Source organism: Lytechinus variegatus, chromosome 18 (genome assembly GCF_018143015.1).
Source record: "Lytechinus variegatus isolate NC3 chromosome 18, Lvar_3.0, whole genome shotgun sequence".
NCBI lineage: Eukaryota > Metazoa > Echinodermata > Echinoidea > Temnopleuroida > Toxopneustidae > Lytechinus > Lytechinus variegatus.
This window is the reverse complement of record NC_054757.1, coordinates 4,254,979-4,275,326: the sequence shown is the minus strand read 5'-3', so window position 1 is coordinate 4,275,326 and position 20,348 is coordinate 4,254,979. Positions and strand designations below refer to the sequence as shown.

General features: G+C 36.7%; 1 protein-coding gene across 34 annotated transcripts in view; it reads right to left on the bottom strand.

The window, feature by feature from the left end:
- LOC121431651 (phosphoinositide 3-kinase adapter protein 1-like) overlaps positions 1–20,348 on the bottom strand; it is a 127,610-nt gene that overhangs the window by 37,654 nt on the left and 69,608 nt on the right. For 33 of the 34 annotated variants that reach the window (XM_041629255.1, XM_041629256.1, XM_041629257.1 and 30 more), the window contains 6 exons: positions 17,916–18,003; positions 13,980–14,099; positions 12,088–12,188; positions 6,829–6,882; positions 1,107–1,248; positions 276–421 (listed from right to left, as the gene is read on the bottom strand). In XM_041629255.1, coding sequence (XP_041485189.1) covers positions 276–421; positions 1,107–1,248; positions 6,829–6,882; positions 12,088–12,188; positions 13,980–14,099; positions 17,916–18,003 — 651 coding nt within the window. The remainder of the gene's footprint in view (positions 1–275; positions 422–1,106; positions 1,249–6,828; positions 6,883–12,087; positions 12,189–13,979; positions 14,100–17,915; positions 18,004–20,348) is intronic. The other variant, XM_041629261.1, reaches the window with a different exon arrangement.

The following is a 20,348-nucleotide window of genomic DNA, read 5'->3' as shown; positions in this document are numbered from 1 at the left end:
GCAGCACAATGTGGAACAATATCTTGCCAAAGAAGTTCATGCCATGGCTGGGATTCGAACCCATGACCCTCTATTTGAAAGCCTGAAGACTAATTCACTGGGCCATAGCGTTCATGTGTTTCAACTTTCACGAATGTATGAAGATCTACGCCAGTCTGAATCTTGGCAAAGTGAATGCTTGTTACGGGTTTGTCGAGTTTGTTCCAAATCCCTTAATATTCATCAGTAAAATTGCAGATCCAGAATAACTTTCAGTGTGAACAGGGTTTACTTACTGTACTCATCGACTGTGTATGATTGTGGCTCTCTTCCCACTGCCGGAATAGATTGACTGCTTCGTCCATACTGATCTCATTGTCCTTCACGCGATTCTGGATGTCGATCAGGCTCTGGAGCTTTGCATCTGGTTCTCTATTTCTGCCTGGGAATATTCAAATGTATACAAGAATATTATAAAACAAATAATGTATGATTTCAGGTTCATATCCACTTGGTCTATAAGTACATGTAGTTGGTCTACTTTTCAGATAGTCTAAAACCATATAGGCTAAGCCCATAGGCCTGTATTCTGAAGTCAGGTTGAACTTAGACCAAGGTCTAAGTCTGTGCTAAAAATTATGGGGAGCCCAAAATTCTAACATTCTGTTTATATTGTATATTTCTTATGTTTACTATTTTGCTTCATTTTGCTTTCATAACGAAGAAAAATACTTCAGAATACTTCAGTTATCATTCCCAGAGAGTAAGGGTGTCATATAAGCTAATTATCTGGATGTGTACTGTTAGGGATTTGTACCCCAATTGGCTCTCCATAGTTAAACCACAACTTTAAACCAGGGTTTTATTTAAACCCGAGTTTAGAATACGGGCCATATGGTCTACTATCAATTTTGTCTGAATTCCCATTTGGTCTACAGGCCAATATTGCACTCATCTACAATTTGTGCGGTATACCCTAACTTGTGGAATATTCCAAAGTTTCTGGTATATCATTCTGAGCCATACAATATATTATGAATATCATTACTTCTTGCTGTTACACAGCACCCCTGGTATTTCCTAGAGTCTTGAACCAGTTTAGATGCTATCAAAACAAGCTCACTTACTGTCGCTCTGAGCTTGGACTGGCTTCCGACTTGCTGCGGGTGGTTCCGGCCGTTCGTCGGGACTGCTGACAGGGACCGATGGGGGCGCATCATGGTGGGATACGGTGGTGGAGGAGGCCTCACTGTCCAAGGTCTCGTAGTCCTACCATGAGAAGAGGATATATACAAATAATGACCATTAGTGAGGGCAATAGTAAGTATATAGCCCCTCTATAGAAGGTTTATTTTTGATGAGGGTACTAGAAAGAATTGGCCCATGAAAACCAGTTTCATTTTGAACAGTTCTATCAGTATCAGTGAGGGCACTAGTAAGAATTAGCCCATGAATACAAGGTTCATAGAGAACAGGTCTGTCAGTATAAAGGGCATCGGTACAGAATAGCCCATCCATGCATACAGGGTTCATTTTGAACAGTTCTATCAGTGAGGGCACTAGTAAGAATTAGCCAATGAAAACGAGTTTCATTTTGAACATTGCTCAGCAAGGGCACTTGTAAGAAATGGCCCATGAATACATACTTCAGTTTGAACAGTTCTATCAGTTGCAAAGAGGGCTTTAGTATAAATTAGCCCATGATTTCGTAGAGAATAGTTCTATCAGTGAGGGCATCGGTAAGGAATAGCCTATCCATACAAGTTTCATAGAAAACAGTTCGATCTGTCAGGGCATGAGTAAAAAAAAAATAGCCCATGCATGCAAGGTTCATTTTGTACAGTTTTATCAGTGAGCGCAATAGTAAGAAATAGCCAATATTGTTTGGACAAAGCAGAAGCCTAGGACGCTTGGACCATTCTAAAGGTCATGAGTGTGGGTAATTACAATAATACCCAAATATAATGTGTATTCAATTGTTTTATAAACTGAAGTGGATCTTTGTAATTTGACAAACTCCTCTCAAAACCTTGAGGGCCATTAATATGACTAATCCAGAGGTGCTGGAACTTTGCGAGTAGACAGAACTTTGTGGGGTTGAACCATTTTTAACTTACAAATAGCACCGTGGCACGCTCCCAAAGCTTTCATTGGTCAGAACATCCCTATGCCACCTCACTCAATATTAAATAAGAACCCTTCTTCCGCTTAAGGTTAGATAAAAATGATAAAGACTGAATTGGGATGTAATTGTCATGTATGATATTATTTGCAAAATATGCATGAAGATATATAACACACATACTGTAAGCAATGTTAGTAAACCAGCTTATTCTGCAAAAACATTGGACACACAAAGAAAAGAGTATACAAATATGAAAGCGCTTCAACAGCTGAAAAGAAAACATAAATGAGAAACAATGACAATGAAATCCATTTGAGCCCTTAAGTGATTAAAATATATACCTTTTAGAGATCATGATTTAAACATGATGATGACACAAAATTGTTTGAAAATTCTTATTTTATGACAATTTAAGATTTTGATCAAAATCCACAGTGATATCACAAGGGTGTGAAACACCCAATAATCTATGATAGAACTAGAAAAGAAAATTGAAGATACAGTCCAGGGCCCCTTCTTATAAAGAGTTGCGATTGATCCGATCACTCGCAACTATGGACGGCCAGCAACGTTTACATCTATTATGCATGTCTGTTAAAAATATTTCCTAACTATGATGTATATCCATGCACTCATTGTTTTCTTGAAAATTCACTGTGCTTCTCTTTGTTTACAAAGGACATTGTGCAAATATCATGGAGAAAAAATCATGAAACTGATGGATTTCCATAGGTTTACGATTGATTGGATCAATCGTAACTCTTTGTAAGACGGATATGAATATTGAAGGTTCGGACATGGCAAGAAAAAGAAATTATCCATTTACAAACTACAAACAAAAATGTGATCCTATGTTTACCCATTAAAAAAAAAAAAAAAGGGTGAAAAAAAGATTTAGAGATTATATGAAGGGTTATACACTTATTTCGTCAGTGATTTTACAGACTGACTCAAACCTAATTTTCAGTCAAATTTTTAGAATTTATTTTTTTGCATATTCTGAAAGCTTGTGATTCACTCTACTGATTTGCCAAATTTTCTATTATTTAAAGAATAAGAGCATCTTTAAATTTCTTACGACCGGCTCAACCACTTCCTTTGATTTCACGAACTGGCTCAAACCATACTTTGTGTACTATAAAGTCTCTGTAATTGCGCACAAGTCAAGGATCCGGCCTACATGCTACGTGTATGTGGTTTGTGCCTCAAAAAAGAATTGCGCAAGGCAAGAATGATTTTAAGAAATGGCTCAATCCGTAGTTTGAACTGATAAAAAAACTGCGCATGATTTTACGAAGTAACTCAAACCCCCTGGTTTGGTGAAAATTATTAGCTTCTGAAATGCATACATGCGCTTCATTTCAAATATAGAAAGAATGGATACGAATTTGCAAACAAAATTTTGTACATAATAAAAGAATAGAATATATGCTTTAAATTGGTATAACTAATTGATCTGAATTCTTTCAAAGCACAAAGTTATGGGTGTCTGAAAAGCCTCCAAACTTTGAACACAATAATCTCCAAATCCTGTTTTGGAGAGCAGCTGTGTTTCGAGGCAGTTCGTAAAATACTGACGATTTGTTTCATAATTAGGGCAGTTATATCATGACATAAAGAAAAAAAAATATTAAGGTAGATTGTTTTAAAGAAGAATAATAATTCATGAATAAAAATTAACACGAAGGATATTATTCAAAAGAGTTCATTATGATAAAGAGTCATCAATTCAGGCGAATACGCTAGGGTGGTAAAAATGAGATTAAAAACTTCATATTTTACAGGTAAACAGATACATGTATATGAAAAATATGTTTTTGTAATATGATAAAAAGTTATATATGAATAGCTATACAATGACTTGAATTACATAAATACATATGGAAAATGTACAAAATGATCATATGGTATTTGACATTATACTTGTAAGACATGCATACACATCCAGCTTCCAATTTTGAAACGAGATGAATACATTTATGAAAACTGAAAATATGAAAAATGGTTATGTTTGAGCTATTCCCATGTAGACAGTTAGTTTTGGTAATACCAGGTAGAAGTTTCTTCTCAGGCTCTGAAAATACAAGGATAGCAATCAGTATTTGCTGGCTGTGTTCATTTAAGACATCGAGACAGAAGCATATGAACACAGATAAGAAAGACACAGAAACAGTTGATAGGGTATGAGAAAAACAAAAATATTCAATCATTCAAACTACTATCAGTACTCCATCTACTACTATTACTATACTACTACTACAATTGTACTACTACTACTACTACTACTACTACTACTAACTACTACTACTACTACTACTACTACTACTACTACTACTACTACTACTACTACTACTACTACTACTACTACTACTACTACTACTACTACTACTACTACTACTACTACTACTACTACTACTACTACTACTACTACTACTACTACTACTACTACTACTACTACTACTACTACTACTACTACTACTACTACTACTACTACTACTACTTCTACTACATGTACTACTACTACTACTACTAACTACTACTACCACTAGTACTTCTATACCACAACTTTTTTTTGTTGAAGTAACTCCCATAGGAACTCGAAAATGCAGTTTTTTGCTGCATCAATACCAAGCTGGTACATAATCAGTTACATTCAGTAGGAAACATTTTTTGTCTAAGTTAATCAGTCATAATGGCTGGCATTACTACCTTAGGGGAAAAAATACATAGGGGCTGGGGTGATTTAGCCCCCAAAATGCTTTACAGAGCCTTGGAAATCCCCATTCAATGCAAACTTAAAGCTTATATAATGTTGCAGATTTAGGTAGTAAGTTGTGAAAAGTATCCCATGAAAAAAAAAATTGCCTGACTTACTACTATTACTATAACCACTGCTACAAATTACTACTACTACTACTACTACTACTACTACTACTACTACTACTACTACTACTACTACTACTACTACTACTACTACTACTATTACTATAACCACTGCTAAAAATTACTACTACTACTACTACTACTACTACTACTACTACTACTACTACTACTACTACTACTACTACTACTACTACTACTACTACTACTACTACTACTTCTACTACTACTACTACTACTACTACTAACTACTACTACCACTAGTACTTCTATACCACAACTTTTTTTGTTGAAGTAACTCCCATAGGAACTCGAAAATGCAGTTTTTTGCTGCATCAATACCAAGCTGGTACATAATCAGTTACATTCAGTAGGAAACATTTTATGTCTAAGTTAATCAGTCATAATGGCTGGCATTACTACCTTAGGGAAAAAATACATAGGGGCTGGGGTGATTTAGCCCCCAAAATGCTTTACAGAGCCTTGGAAATCCCCATTCATTGCAAACTTAAAGCTTATATAATGTTGCAGATTTAGGTAGTAAGTTGTGAAAAGTATCCCATGAAAAAAATTGCCTGACTAACTACTATTACTATAACCACTGTAACAAATTACTACTACTACTACTAGTACTACTACTACTACTACTACTACTACTACTACTACTACTATTACTATAACCACTGCTAAAAATTACTACTACTACTACTACTACTACTACTACTACTACTACTACTACTACTACTACTACTACTACTACTGCTACTACTACTACTACTACTACTACTACTACTACTACTACTACTACTACTACTACTACTACTGCTATTACTACTGCTACTACTACTACTACTACTACTACTACTACTACTACTACTACTACTACTACTACTACTACTACTACTACTACTACTGCTACTACTGGTACTACGACTACTACTACGACTACTACTACGACTAGTACTACTATATCTACTACCTCTCCTGCATGTACTGAGCATGCTGCTACTACTTTTGGCATAAGTTTGGTTGCAAGAGGGGGATAAAAGTCATATAGATCTGAAATTTACAAATCATCCAATATCTCTAAATAGACACACTCTCTAACATTAAATGTTAGGCCAATAGCTAATTCTTTCACTCCTTCTCTCACAAGAGCTACTACACCTTTTATGTAATCGCTGATATTTATATCTTGGATTAGTAAAAACATATATCATAATGCAATACTGGCTAGTGGAAAAGATAGTATATTTACGTTAGTCAAGAGTAATACATGCTTATATCTCTATATGGTACGCTCTACTGTTGACATGCTCAAATTGAAGGGAAAAAATACACAAGAAGATTGCTACAGAACCACACAAAAAATAGGGAGAGTAAATATTTTAATAAAATCTACCAGCAAAATATAGAAAGACAATTTCAGGATATGAAATGGAGAAAATATACACATGCAGGGATTAGAAATGAAACTGTTTTCTCCACAAAAAAAAAACAACACACTTTTTCAAGTAGGAAATAAGAAACAACCTTGGTTAGAAAACATATTTTAAGGTGTTAATTAATGAAATAAACATGGAAGAAGAATAAGATTCACAAATAATTGAAAACAGCGAAAATAATATTCCAAAGACAAATCACAAAACAAATACATTTTGGTGGTTATGAAACACACAACAAATATCACCACTCTGCTATGTCTATGTAAACAGCACATTTAAATTTTTAGAACCAACTTTATGCTTTTTAGTCTGCATGACTGTGTGTATATGGACTTTTTAGCTGTGTTAAAAAAGAGGCAACCCCCTCAAAAAGGGGGCAATATATATATTCTTTTTTACCGAAATAGGCCCAGAGCGAGCATCTCGTGGAATCGGAGGAGGTGGAGGCAAATCCTGTAAACAAATCACATTTTATTAATTTCATGAGGATCGCTCTTTTTTCTACCAAATTTATTTCTAATTTTTCTTGGGGACTCATTGTGACTTACCTATAATTATGTAGAATCAGAAGGTTCAGACCTATCTCTCTTGCTATTATAGCATCATCTTTGACATTGATTTAAAAATTTGTTGCATGGGATGTTTATCAACTTAGAAAAGAGTTGTGACAGTTTATGAAACAACCCCCTTGTTTTTGCCATGTTAAATACATTGCGGCAGCAGTGGGCCATGAACCCATGCCCATCAGAATGACTGATGACTCGGGCCCTGTTTCATAAAACTTTAAATCATTTTAGGTCTATTATGCTTTTCACACTGCACTTTTTGTCCTAAATTGGTGGGGCTAAGGGGGGGTCTTAGCCCCATCAATTTCCCAGGGTTAAGCTTAGCCCACTTCGTTTTCACACTACGTTTTAGCAAAGTGGGCTAGCACGGTAAATAGTACGATACTATCTGGCCCTGCAAAAAAGCAGGGTTAGCCGGCTTATTGTGGTGCTAGCACCACAATTGCGGTGCTAAGAGATACAGTGTGAAAACGAAACTGGGCTAAGGAAAGTGGGGCTAAGCATTAACCAATCACAGAAGTCGAATTGCACGTTAATCACGCTCTGTATAATAAAATCATCAGTATTCATGTGCTGAGGGATAGTGATCAACCACAGTTGAGCAGATAGTATGGGGTTAAGAAAGACAGTGTGAATCGAAAAAAAGATAGCATGGGGTTAAGAAAGACAGTGTGAATCGAAAAAGAGATAGTATGGGGTTAAGGAAATGCAGTGTGAAAAGCATATATATGTCTTCTTGATCTATTACTATCCTTGACATTGGTATCATTACCAGTAAAATAAGATAGGATTGTGAGAGATTAGAGAAGCAGGCCTCATTATGGTGGCAGTGGTGGGATAGCTGAGCCATCAATATGACAGATGACTCTAGCCCTGTTTCAAAAAAATTAATCGGTCTGAATTTTTTTTTATATGCATTTCCAACATTGGTATCAATACTGACAAATGTAGGCTTGTGAAATTTTTGTGAAGCAGGCCTCACTTTATGGTGGCAGCAGTGGGATAGAAGAAGCCATTGAATAAATGGCTGATGACTCTGGCCCTGTTTCATAAAACTTAATCGGTCTGAAAAAAATTCTATGTGTATCTTCGACATTGGTATCAATACTTATAAATTTGGGGTTGTGAAATTTATGTGAAGCAGGCCTCGCTTTATGGTGGCAGCGGTGGGATAGAAGGAAGCCATCAAAATAGCTGATCTGATGACTCTGGTTCTGTTATATTGAACTTAATTTGTCTAAATATCCTGATGTCCTGGACAATGGTATCTGTTTAAAAAGACACTTTGATTTATAACAAATTCATAAACAGGTCCATGTGTGCCCCATTTAAAACAAGATGGCAGATGTAGGAATATTAACCAATACTACAAATAAAAAAAAGTATGGAATTGGGATCCTATTTCATACCATTCAAACTCTGTAATCTAGATACTACTTTATATGATCCTAAGAAATAATAACGACAGATGATCGAGGACCCTGTTTCACAAAACCTGTAGTTAACAAATATCTTAATAGGTCCAGGTAGGTCTAAATTTCCTATTAGATATGAAATTCATCGAACTTGTCATTAATTTCATAAAAACATTTTTTTTAATAGATGGAACAGCATGAGAGTAAATATTCATGGAATGATTAATTTCACAATTTAATGTAAAGAAGTGACATGTTAAATAGGAATTCGACTTTGGTAATCAAACCACGGTTTAGATTAGATTGGATGATAAAATTTTTTCTGACCGAAGGAATTGTATGTATGGCACATTTTCATTTTTACTTTGTATATATTAGTGTGTGTATTCCAAACAAATAAAATAATCAATGATCTCATTGAGTGCATTACTGTGAAATGAAATATAGCAGAACTCTTCAATGATGTTATTTTCTAGGAAGAAAAATAAAATCCAATGCTTCACTAAGGACCATGAAACTATCAGAAGGACTTCTTTTGGTGATTTAGGACGGTTAACATACACAGTATAAACATATATAACCCTAACCCTATGGGCAAAGCAAATTTTCAGAGTATTTCATTTCATGTCTATTTCGAACAATAAAATGTATGGATCTAAATATCAATGGGCATAGCAGGTCGCAGAATATTGTGCAGTAGGACACTAAAGGTAAATGTTGCTAAGCTTTTTCACAATCATGGATATTACCTAAAATTATCCATTACGTGGTGTATTAATATGGTATGAGGACTTTGTTTACTTTATGTTTGATCAATGTAGTATGTTTACAAGATGGAAAAAAATCTTGAACTCATACCTCGGCAGGAGAGAAGATTATCTGCCAGCAAAAGATATAATATAATTCACTTTGTGATTCTAATCTGCATTTGCAAATACATTTTATTGTTTATGCTACTCTATAGATATTTGACAAAGTATCCTTCTTTTGAAATGCATAGCTGTGATGCATAAAGTATTAGGGGGAACAATCAACAATGATGGATTCAAAATAGAATTGAATTCATACATGTACAGTGCGTCCCAGAATAAACGAAACCGAGATTTAGCGATCATTTATCATAACTTAATCATAAATAGAATATACAAATGACCTACCAATTTAAAGCTTAGAATCTCCTCTTTCATCTAATATTACTTAGGTTATTTCTTATTCACGCATGAGTGAGCAAAAACAATTTGAAGAAAGGATACCAAAAACTCATTTTGCGGGGGGTATCTGGGTTTCAAAAAGAAAACCACATTTTTGAAAAGTTCAATATCTGCTCTTTAATTTGGTACCTCAATTACAGAATTTGGTCAAGAAATAACAAAGTTCTGGTCATTTGAAATAAGGCTTGTATTTCCATAATTTCATGAGATAAACGTGTTTTCACCGGTTTCCCACAGAAGCTTTCGCATGGTGAACAAAAGATTTAATGCATGGCTGATCGTCAACAAAACGGAGTGTCGAGTGAGTTAGAAAGCCAGCCTGGAGAACCTCTTCATTTTATGAAATTATTGAAATTAAAGCCTTATTTCAAATGACCAGAACTTTGTTATTTCTTGACCATTTTCTGTTATTTAGGTACCAAATTAAAGAGCAGATATTGAACTTTTCAGAAATGTGGTTTTCTTTTTGAAACCCAGATACCCCCCGCCAAATGAGTTTTTGGTATCCTTTCTTCAAATTGTTTTTGCTCACTCATGCGTGAATAAGAAATAATCTAAGTAATATCAGATGAAAGAGGGGATTCTAAGCTTTAAATTGGTAGGTCATTTGTCTATTTTATTTATGATTAAGTTATGATAAATGATCGCTAAATCTCGGTTTCGTTTTTTCTGGGACGCACATGTATTTCAAAAAAACCCACATCATTCAAGGGAGTAAAACTATAGGTTTTACATGCCTTGCAACGTTAACTCAGTAAGTCATGGCACGCTATCACACTTTGAGTATTTTTGTGAAAAGGCGTCCTTTAATCTACGTAGTGTAGGGTCAACACTATGTTATTTTGCATGCCAGCCAGTAAATCACAAAAAGTTACAGTTTTTCACAAACATGACCTGAGTCTTTTCGCACTTTACCTAACAATTTTACAATATTTTTTGAATTGCAAGCGCTTGTTAGTAAGACTAATCGTGAAGTGCAAACAAATTTTGTGGTACATGGGACTATTAATGCATCTGCACAAGCATCGCAATGTATGTGTGCAACAAAACATGCAAGTCCAAAAGTCTCGACCTCGACATAATCTTTCCTGTATTCACTTCAATTTTGCAAAGGGTAATCTAAGAAGCAGTTTAATCTCCAATCATTTTCGTAAAACGAGAGAAACTCCGGCAGTGTCCCATGGTTTTCAGATTTGATTCACAGAAGAACCTTTGCTTGGCAGTCGGTCGTATACCGTGCGAGGATGTTAGTCTGTTCTCCATGACAATTTGAATTATTTTATTAACGTTATATGATGATTCATATTTTGCTTGTAGCATTTCACCGAATTGGTAGGTCACATAACCCAATACTTAGTAGATTAGTGGAGTGTTTTTTACGAAAAAATGAGAAACATGAGGGTGCATCGTGACATGATCACATGAGTAAACGTTGAAAGCCGTTTTATACGGGTAGTCACCAAAGCTAGTTTGACTACTACTATTATTACATCAAATTGATATCATAAATAATAGATAGATGGTATAAGATAGGGGATTAGTATTTTATCATTATCATATTTATTAGCATTGCTGTTATTACTACAAAGACCTCCCCAGACAATGCTACACAATAAAAGAAGCAGCCTTAAATACAAATCATCTTTTAGTAGCATTTACAACCACAAATAAGCTCTAAACAAGCTCTAAATAAGTAAGCTCTAAAGCTGAATAAATCAAATAACAATAATAATCAAATAATTGATTATAATAATTATAATAATAGTGATACTACTACTACTAATAAAAAAAATTATTATGCGCCATCTAAGCTGTAGTGGTACTCTTGCTCTTGTTATTCAAATGTTAAGTAGCAGAAATAGAAACTGGAGCATTAGTAGGTATTTCATAATTAAAATGCTACATCCCTCCATAGCAAGTCTGCAATACACTTATTAGAAAGATACGGCACAATTAATGGCAAAAAACTGCAATTTTCAACACATTTTCTGAAGGCTGGATTTTAAATTATTTTCAAATAGAACTTTGTCCAAATGCAGTATAAAATATTATGATATTGCAATTTGTACTATTGGGGCAAAATTTTATATACATGTACTTTTCCCACCTAACAATTTAGATTTAATTTCACCCCTAAAAATGGATTGGTTTTGCTATATCATTGGATTACTGTTATGTAGCTATCAATATCATCTAGGATTGTTTAATACTGTTTTAATTCATATATTATTTGTAATATCAATATCATAATTTCCATGGCTATATTTGTCATATTCAAACAAAACATTGATGTACATGTCAATGAGGTTCTACGTACAATTAAATCTTGACTTGAATTTTTTTTTTATTTTGAGCTAAAAATATTACCTTATATCACAAATTTCACAATAAAATTTCTAAAGGGGTGAAAACATTTGTGTGCCTTTGCTAGACATGAGGTGATTTCGTTGCCATGGTAACACTTACCTGAGTATCATCGTCGTCATCATCATCATCGCCATCTCTAACCATAGTGTTATCTGTTTTCCCCCAGCTGTCATAGTAATCATATATATCATCAGGATCACCTGTAAAGATATTCAGAAATCTTGAGATATTCAGATTGGTATTTTAAACCACAAGGCCCGTATTCTGAAGTCAGGTTTAACTTAGACCATGGTCTAACTCTTTGCTAAAATTATGGGAAGCCAAAAGTCAAAATTTGTATTAAGTTGTATGTTTGTTTCTTATGCATACTGTGCTCTTTCCTAATTTATCCATGGTAAAGACAGCCATCTTTTTATACTTCGTAGACAATTTATGAATGATTTGAGTGCCAAACGAGCTAAAATATGATATCTCTACTGTGAGTGATTTATGTAACAATTGGCTATCCATACTCAAACCACAACTTTAAACCTGAGTTTAAGTTAAGCCCGACTTCAGAATACAGGCCTAAGAATACAGATGAATTCATTCATGATCATTAATGTTTTGTATGTGATCTCCAAATTGGCTACACAAGTACATCAAACAAATTATATTTCTCCATTTAACTACATTTCAATACCTCTGAAACAAATTTGAAAGCATGAAATACGCAAGATATTTCATGGAAGTACAATAAATTCAAAACTAAGTCTAAATTTGTTACCATTTTAAAGATTTTAAAGAAGCGTTTAGCTTCAGCTTCAAGTTCAACTGGCAAAAGAGCAGTCACTGGAAGACCTTAATCAACTTCCATTTCATATTTTGCAATTAAGTTACTGCAGTATGCAGATATGGACATATATTATTTACAAAAATATGACGTATTATCATAACAGTCAAATGCAAAGTATATTTTGGTTACAATTTAATTCATCACAAGAATATATAGCCACACTTTGCTTTCCAACAACTGCAGCTAAGGGAATTTGGACATTTCAATTGACTTGTCATACCACTTTACTTTGAATTCCAGCCAAGGTTACAATCTAAAAATGAATATGAACAGAATACAATAAAATGGACAATGGAGCACTTGTATGTGTGGATAAAAATTATGTGCAGTATGGCTCTGGTAGGAAAATGTGTATTTTGATGGGATATAGGCAAAATGAGCATGATAATCCTGCTGGTCGACGGTCTTTCTCCCCAAAATAATAACAATGCATGGTCCCACATGTGCTTATCTGTGTTGGCAATATTCAGAGTGCTTGCTTTTCAGTTTGGATTTCTCTCTTTGAGAATGGGGTTTATGTACATGTACACTTGCTAGATCGAGATATACAATGGTATGGTAATAATTAATCTTCATAAAAAAAAACTTATGAATGAGACTATTGCTTGCTGCAACTAGTGGGTTTGTTACATGTATTCAACCACTCAAAACACTGTAGACTTTCCTATACACTGTATTCACTTATTCTACAGGCAGTTGTTCTACTATCAATACCGTATCATTGCCATTTGCTTTCAAACTTCACTTGGTATAATACATATTTTTTGTATTCTCATGATATGATGAGCAGTAGACCAATTTTGTTGAAATTTATTTTCATTAATTTTCATTTAGTCTTTACCGAGTTGACTCAATTTCCAATCAATATCATTTTTTTTAATTGTCAAATGAAAATTATGTTCATAAACAGTTTATAATCTATCCATATACTAAGTTGTGTTCGACTAAATGGATAGTAGACAAAATCGGCATAGCCTGAATAGGAGTTAGATAAAATTTCAAGTGTTAACTGCGCTAAATGGTAGTTAGACCAAAATTTTAGTAGACAAACTGGATGAAAGTGCAATGTGATTAGACCAGGATGGATGAGACAGAAAGGAAAAAGACGAAGCAGTTGCAGACCAATCAGCGATTGACCCTGTACATGTAGACTTACCACTTATTAGTCTATGTATGTCAGCCTCTTTGCTGGGGTTGACGGGGATTGCCACGGGGAACGGAAAGTCGTACTCTGGTCTGTTCCGAGGGTTGTCCTGGTCTGGGGGGCTGTTTGGCCCTACAAACAAAACGATGGGTTAAAAAGAAACAAGGAAACAGAGGGATGAAAAGAGAGTGTAAGAGAAAATTATGTTGTGAGATGAAGGTGTAGTGTCCTAAGGTGGTGACTGACACGGCATTTCCTCCTGCGACAATTGCTCCTGCGACAATCGCTCCGGACTCTATTTCATCCAAGATATAGGGTTAGGGTTGCAATAGAGTTTTATGTTAGGTTTAGGGTAGGGTACAGTGTTCAATCCAGGGTTGAAGTTGATCATTCCATTTAGTGTGTAGGGTTTACAGCGGAGCAATTGTCGCAGGAGCAAGTGCCATCGAACCGCTCTAGAGAGGCAGTCTCTGGAACACTTTGTGCAGATGAAGAAAGTTGGCAAAGAGGCCGATGTTGCCCTTTCCTTTCTCCTGGCTCTCTCGACGGCCAGCTGTACATTTTCTTCTGCATCTTTATCCCTTCCTACACTTTACATATTCACAGTAATTGATAGTCCTGGTGGGTGTTTCATAAAGCTGTTCGTAAGATACAAATGACTGTACGCACGACTGGAGATCCTTCCTTGTGCTGCAGCATGTGATATCCCTATGTAATTGAGTTATGACCTAAGAACATGTTCCAGTCGTGCGTAAAAGTCGTAATACGAATAGCTTCATGAAACACCCACCAGGGACACATAAGCGTTGTGGAGCGTTGTGGCCCAGTGGATTAGTCTTCGGACTTTGAAACAGAGGGTCGTGGGTTCGAATCCCAGCCATGGCGTAATTTCCTTCAGCAAGAAACTGATCCACGATGTGCTGCACTCGACCCAGGTGAGGTAAATGGGTACCAGTAGGAAGTAATTCCTTAAGAAGCTGTGTGCGCTACGAACGCCTAGCTTAGCCGGGTAATATAGGAGCGCCTTGAGCACCTAACAAGGTGGAAATGTGCGCAATATAAATATCCTATATTATTATTATAACACAAAGGTTAACTATTAATCGCTAAATTGAAAAATCAATGATTGGGTCCTAGTCTGTCTACTGAGAAAAATGCGCATTCGACGACGATCTCAAGTGACAGGCCATCTCATTTAGCAATTAATCACTAACCTTTTTTTACAGGAAGCAGAAAACTGAAATTAATGGATAAGGAGAGTATACAAGAAGAGACCATGTCCTGATGTCAGCATAAAAGTATAATTCATTGAGCAGGGATTTGCTTTGGTTTCAACGACTGCAGTCATGGTGAAATCAGAACAGCAGGTCTCACTTTCGAAAGGCAAATATCAGAAGCCTCTCTGCGCTCCCACCAGAATCAAATGGCCTTCCTCAGTAGCGTACCTAGGATTTTCCAAAGGGGGGGGGGGCAAATTCGTCCGCAAAAAGTTTGACAAGGAAAAAAAAGTCTTCAACCGTGTATCGTATAAAGGACATTTCGCACCAGACAAAATTGACAAGCAAAAAAAAAAGGGGGGTCTTCAACAGCATATAAAGGACTTTCACACCAGAAAAAAATTGACAAGCAAAAAAAAAGGTCTTCAAGTTCATACATGTAGGAGGGGGCACTTGTGGCTCATCAGGGATCAATTGTGACTCATTAGAGGGGGGGGGGGGGCAGGTACACGTCCCTTGCATGGGTTGTGACTCGTCGGGGGGGGGGGGGGGCGGTATACGTCCCTTGCATGGGTTGTGACTCGTCAGGGGGGCAGGTATACGTCCCTTGCATAGGTTGTGACTCGGGGGGGGGGGCAGGTATACGTCCCTTGCATGGGTTGTGACTCGTCAGGGGGGGCAGGTATACGTCCCTTGCATGGGTTGTGACTTGTCGGGAGGGGGTAGGTATACGTCCCTTGCATGGGTTGTGACTCGTCAGGGGGGGGCAGGTATATGTCCCTTGCATGGGTTGTGACTCGTCAGGGGGGGGGCAGGTATACGTCCCTTGCATGGGTTGTGACTCGTCAGGGGGGGGCAGGTATACGTCCCTTGCATGGGTTGTCACTCGTCGAAGGGGGCAGTCTGCCCCCCATAGGTACTCTAGTGGCCTTCCTGTAGCCCATTATGTACAGGTGGGGAAACATGTACAATAAACTCATTGGCCCGTATTCCCGAAGAGGTTTCAATCATACCTTGATACAAAACCATGGACTACTGTATGCAGATTTTTGTTCATAGTTACGCTTCTTTCATCTTGCACAATACAAAAAAATCAAATTGAATGAGTGCTTTTGGCAAAGGGAGCTAAAAGGGAAGCATAGAAATAGAAGAAATCTGCATAAACCATGGTTTTGTACCAATGTATAATTGAAACCTCTTTGGAGAATACAGGCCATTTGGTGCAGAAAGAGATGAGGAATTTCTGATATATTCATTAAAGACAAAATCTGTTCTCATCTTATGAATTATAATTACAGGTAGTGTGCAATATGCAAAACTTTTTATTCAATTCTTTATATTTAAGCAATTGCTTTTCAAACTTCTGCATCTGTTCATGCTTAGTGGGCAGGTCTGACTTCCAGTTAGCAGGAAAATTGGTGAGAGAAATTTTAAAAGTTTGATGACAATGTATCAAAGAATGAGAGAGTTATCAGAATTCAAAGTTTTGATTTTGCTTTATCAAACGTGAGCATACCATAAATCTGGCAATGGTTTATGATTACTGTATATATATATATTTTTTTTACAGAAGTGATTAAATGTATGTGAAATAATGATCTGATATATTGAATGTGCGTGAAAAATCATCCTTACGTTCTTTCAGAAAACGTCAATTATGGAATTTTCATTACACTTCAGACATACCAGGATGTTGCTTGCTGGTAATGTTAACAAAAATTTAGAAATTTATAAATATGTTGTTCTTTGGAGGATTTTTGCCAAACTTTTTCAAAGAAGACGCGGGAGAATCAAGTGGAGAAGAGTATGAGTGGGATGGCTGGGTTGAACTGTGCAAGGTGGAGGAGGGTGGGGTAGCGGTGATAGCCCTGTATGAAGCCGTAGAGTCCGACATGAATCCGGACACCCCTGTTCAAATGGGGACATTACCGGACCGAAAGCTTTGGACTGACTTATGCCGTTTTCAGTAACTCATGATTTTTTGGTCCGTACCAGGCCCGCGCTAAAATAGTCCACACCAAGCGATAAAAAATGCTTTCAGTAACTATAGCAGAGCCGCGCCACTTTTACGATCACCCATTCAAAAACTCGGGCACGTAAGGGCAAACTGTCATGGTAACTGAACACGCCATATACAGAGCGGAAGTGCTCCGTATTCGCTGAATATTCGCACGGTAAATTTGATGTACACGCGATGCGGAGGCACGGCCAGAATTGTGTGACCTTTGACCGTGTGAGGAATTTGGCCGGGGCCTGGTGCTGCTATCCGTTCATAAACTCTTTGGTCGGCGCCTGGTGCGGGCCTGGCGCTGGTCTGGTGCTGATAAAAGCAGCAACACAATAGCCCGGGCCTGGCGCGGGCTATTTTGGCCCTCGCCATTCATAAACTCAAAATTTTATGACTTAGCCTGGGCCTGGCCCGGGCCAGCGAGTTACTGAAAGGGGTATGATTTCATTTGCTTCTCTAATTTTTTGGCTTTTCAAAACCCAACCCGAATGTCAGGGTGATCTTAACTTTGATTTTTCTTTTCAAGACTGACCTTTCTTCTTGATATGGAATATTTGCTGTAAGCTCTACATGATGCTAAAGAAAATAAGAGTCCCAAAGCCCCCATTTCAAAAGCAAGTATTTCTATATATTTCCACAATGACAAATTTTCCTCATTTACTATAAAGACACTTATTCCCAAGTTGCTTATTCCACACAGTTGCTTGTTTTTCTTTGACTCACCTCCTCCAAGCTTTGACTTCTGCTGTTCTTTCTGGGTCATGACCACATAACCAATGTTACTTGAAGGCTGCTGGCTGACTGACCGTTCCTGCAAGAGCAAAGGATGGACAAAGAAAAATCAGTGATAACTCTTTGATGAGGGATAGGGGTCAGGGATGAGTTGAGGCCATTCTCCAGGCCACATTTTACTGGCCTTGGCCCGAGTCATGTATACAAAGTCTATGGGAGAATGTCTTCTCTATGGACTCGTGACTCAGAACTAGGGGCTTTGACTACATCCCTGTAAAGGGTAGCTGCGACCATCATGAATGCATTGTTCCACAACTGGAACACTCCTAAAGATGATTAAGCTTTAATACCAAGGACAAGGGCATGTCGGTTGGATTTTCATCAGGGTCTAGGAGTGAGGGTTCTTCACTATAGCATATAAATACCAAGCAAATTTCTAGGGGGTGCAGCCTTTTGTGTATAACATAAGCTGCACCCCAGAATTCTTTTTGGGTGAGGGTGCTTCAGCAAACTCTGCTTTCCAGGACCATGACTGTCACAAAGTTACATACAAGTAATTGACACAAGGGTAGGTGTCCTTGACTGATCAGCAGAGACTAATTTTCCAAAGGATACCTGTCAAGGATCATTGTCATCTGGCATATTATACAGTGAATACTGGCTAGAGTGACCACGCAAGGGAAAAACCAAATGTGGCCTTTATAGACAGGTGGCTGCTATAGACAGGTTCTTATAAACCAGGAGTTATCCCAGGGTTGTTCCATCTAGGGGGTGTTCTGGCTGTAAGCCTAGATCCTTATATAACGATACAGGATCTGCAGAACTTGTCGTTGAATTCCATGCCATATTTGCACACAACGGGGAAGTTCACCCAAAAAAAATCCTTCACTTCCCTATGACAACAAGGCTTGCTCTAGAGAGAAAATCAATTGCGTCACTAGCCTTACTGCAAAAATCATGTATACCACTTCCTTTACTTTGAAAATAAGGTGTGCGACCTTTTTTTGCGCTGGAAAATAAAGCTGTGCATGATGATGAATAATAATCATTGTTAGGGGAGTCCCCAATGTTTAATGATCATGCCAAATTGGCATTGTTGTACAATGCGAATAAAGCAGCTTCGTAGTTATTTCTAAACTAGAGGTCACTGCAATGCATATATTATCATTGATTGATACAGGCACTTTGGACAGTATTAAGTCCTAAAAATAATTTAGACCTAAAAATTAGTACCTAGTGCATTACCCACAATGTAACATTTTCATAACATAGTTTTAGAATCTATGCTCACAAAAATGATATCTGTTACTCTTGAAAATCGACTGAAAGCTAGCAGTGGAATATAATACATTAAATGTACTGTATCATTTTTTTCATTTCATTTCATTTATTTTCCACAAATCAATCAAAATACAAAGAAAAACATACAACTCATTCCGAAATAGTATGCATAATTACAATATAAAAGCAGATTCTAAGTGGATGGACCTAAAGTAAAGCAAAAGCTTGTTGTGGATAGGCCCTTAACAAATAATTTATGTGTAATCATTGATAGCTACAAATAATTATAGAAAAAATAGAGCTGAGCTCGGAGAAAGTTACAGAAACTGGACAAGGACGAAAACAGAGAACGTTACAAAGAACAGGGGCACACAGGTTACTAGACAAGACAAGGAGGACAAAACAAGACATAAAAGAAAGAAAGAAACCATTGAAACCATTCTAAGTGCAGTACTAGTATGTGCACTGGTGACCATTCAACTTTATGATAAGTTAATCATTCTGAATTACATGAAACAACAAAACTATCGTTCAAGTGCAAATAGGCAACTCTTTGTTAGAATTCTTGCTTTCACCATTCATTTTGATTCAGGTTATATCCATAATTTTTCTTGGGGGGATATGAAAATGAATTTGAAAATTATACTTATGTTGCCAATTTTGGGAGTAAAGACAATTCAATATTTACCTTATATAAGAGTTATATGTACATGTATCTATTTAGGCTAACAATCATTTTGTTGCCAATTTAATGAGCAAAAGTAGACTAATGATTGAACTTAAGAAAGCTACATGTCAAGTACCCCTACAGGCTAACAATATTTATATCCTTGATTTCCCCCTTTAACATGTCAATATCCACTATTTCCTTGGTTTTCTCAGCAGCAGCATGGATCCTACAATGAAAAGATTGGACACACTTGTGTGTGCAGTGAACTCTACTCCACTTTCAAATCATGTTTTCTTTGTAAACTTCCTCATTGCATAAAACAGCAAAAATCCCATTGAGCCGTACATTGCTCAACATTTAGCTGGAAACGTGAGAGAATTTTGAAAGGTTATTTCTTATGAGGAAATGAATAGGAAATACATGTAGTCCTCAAAAGGAACACTCATTTGGTTCTTTACAGAACAATCTAGCAC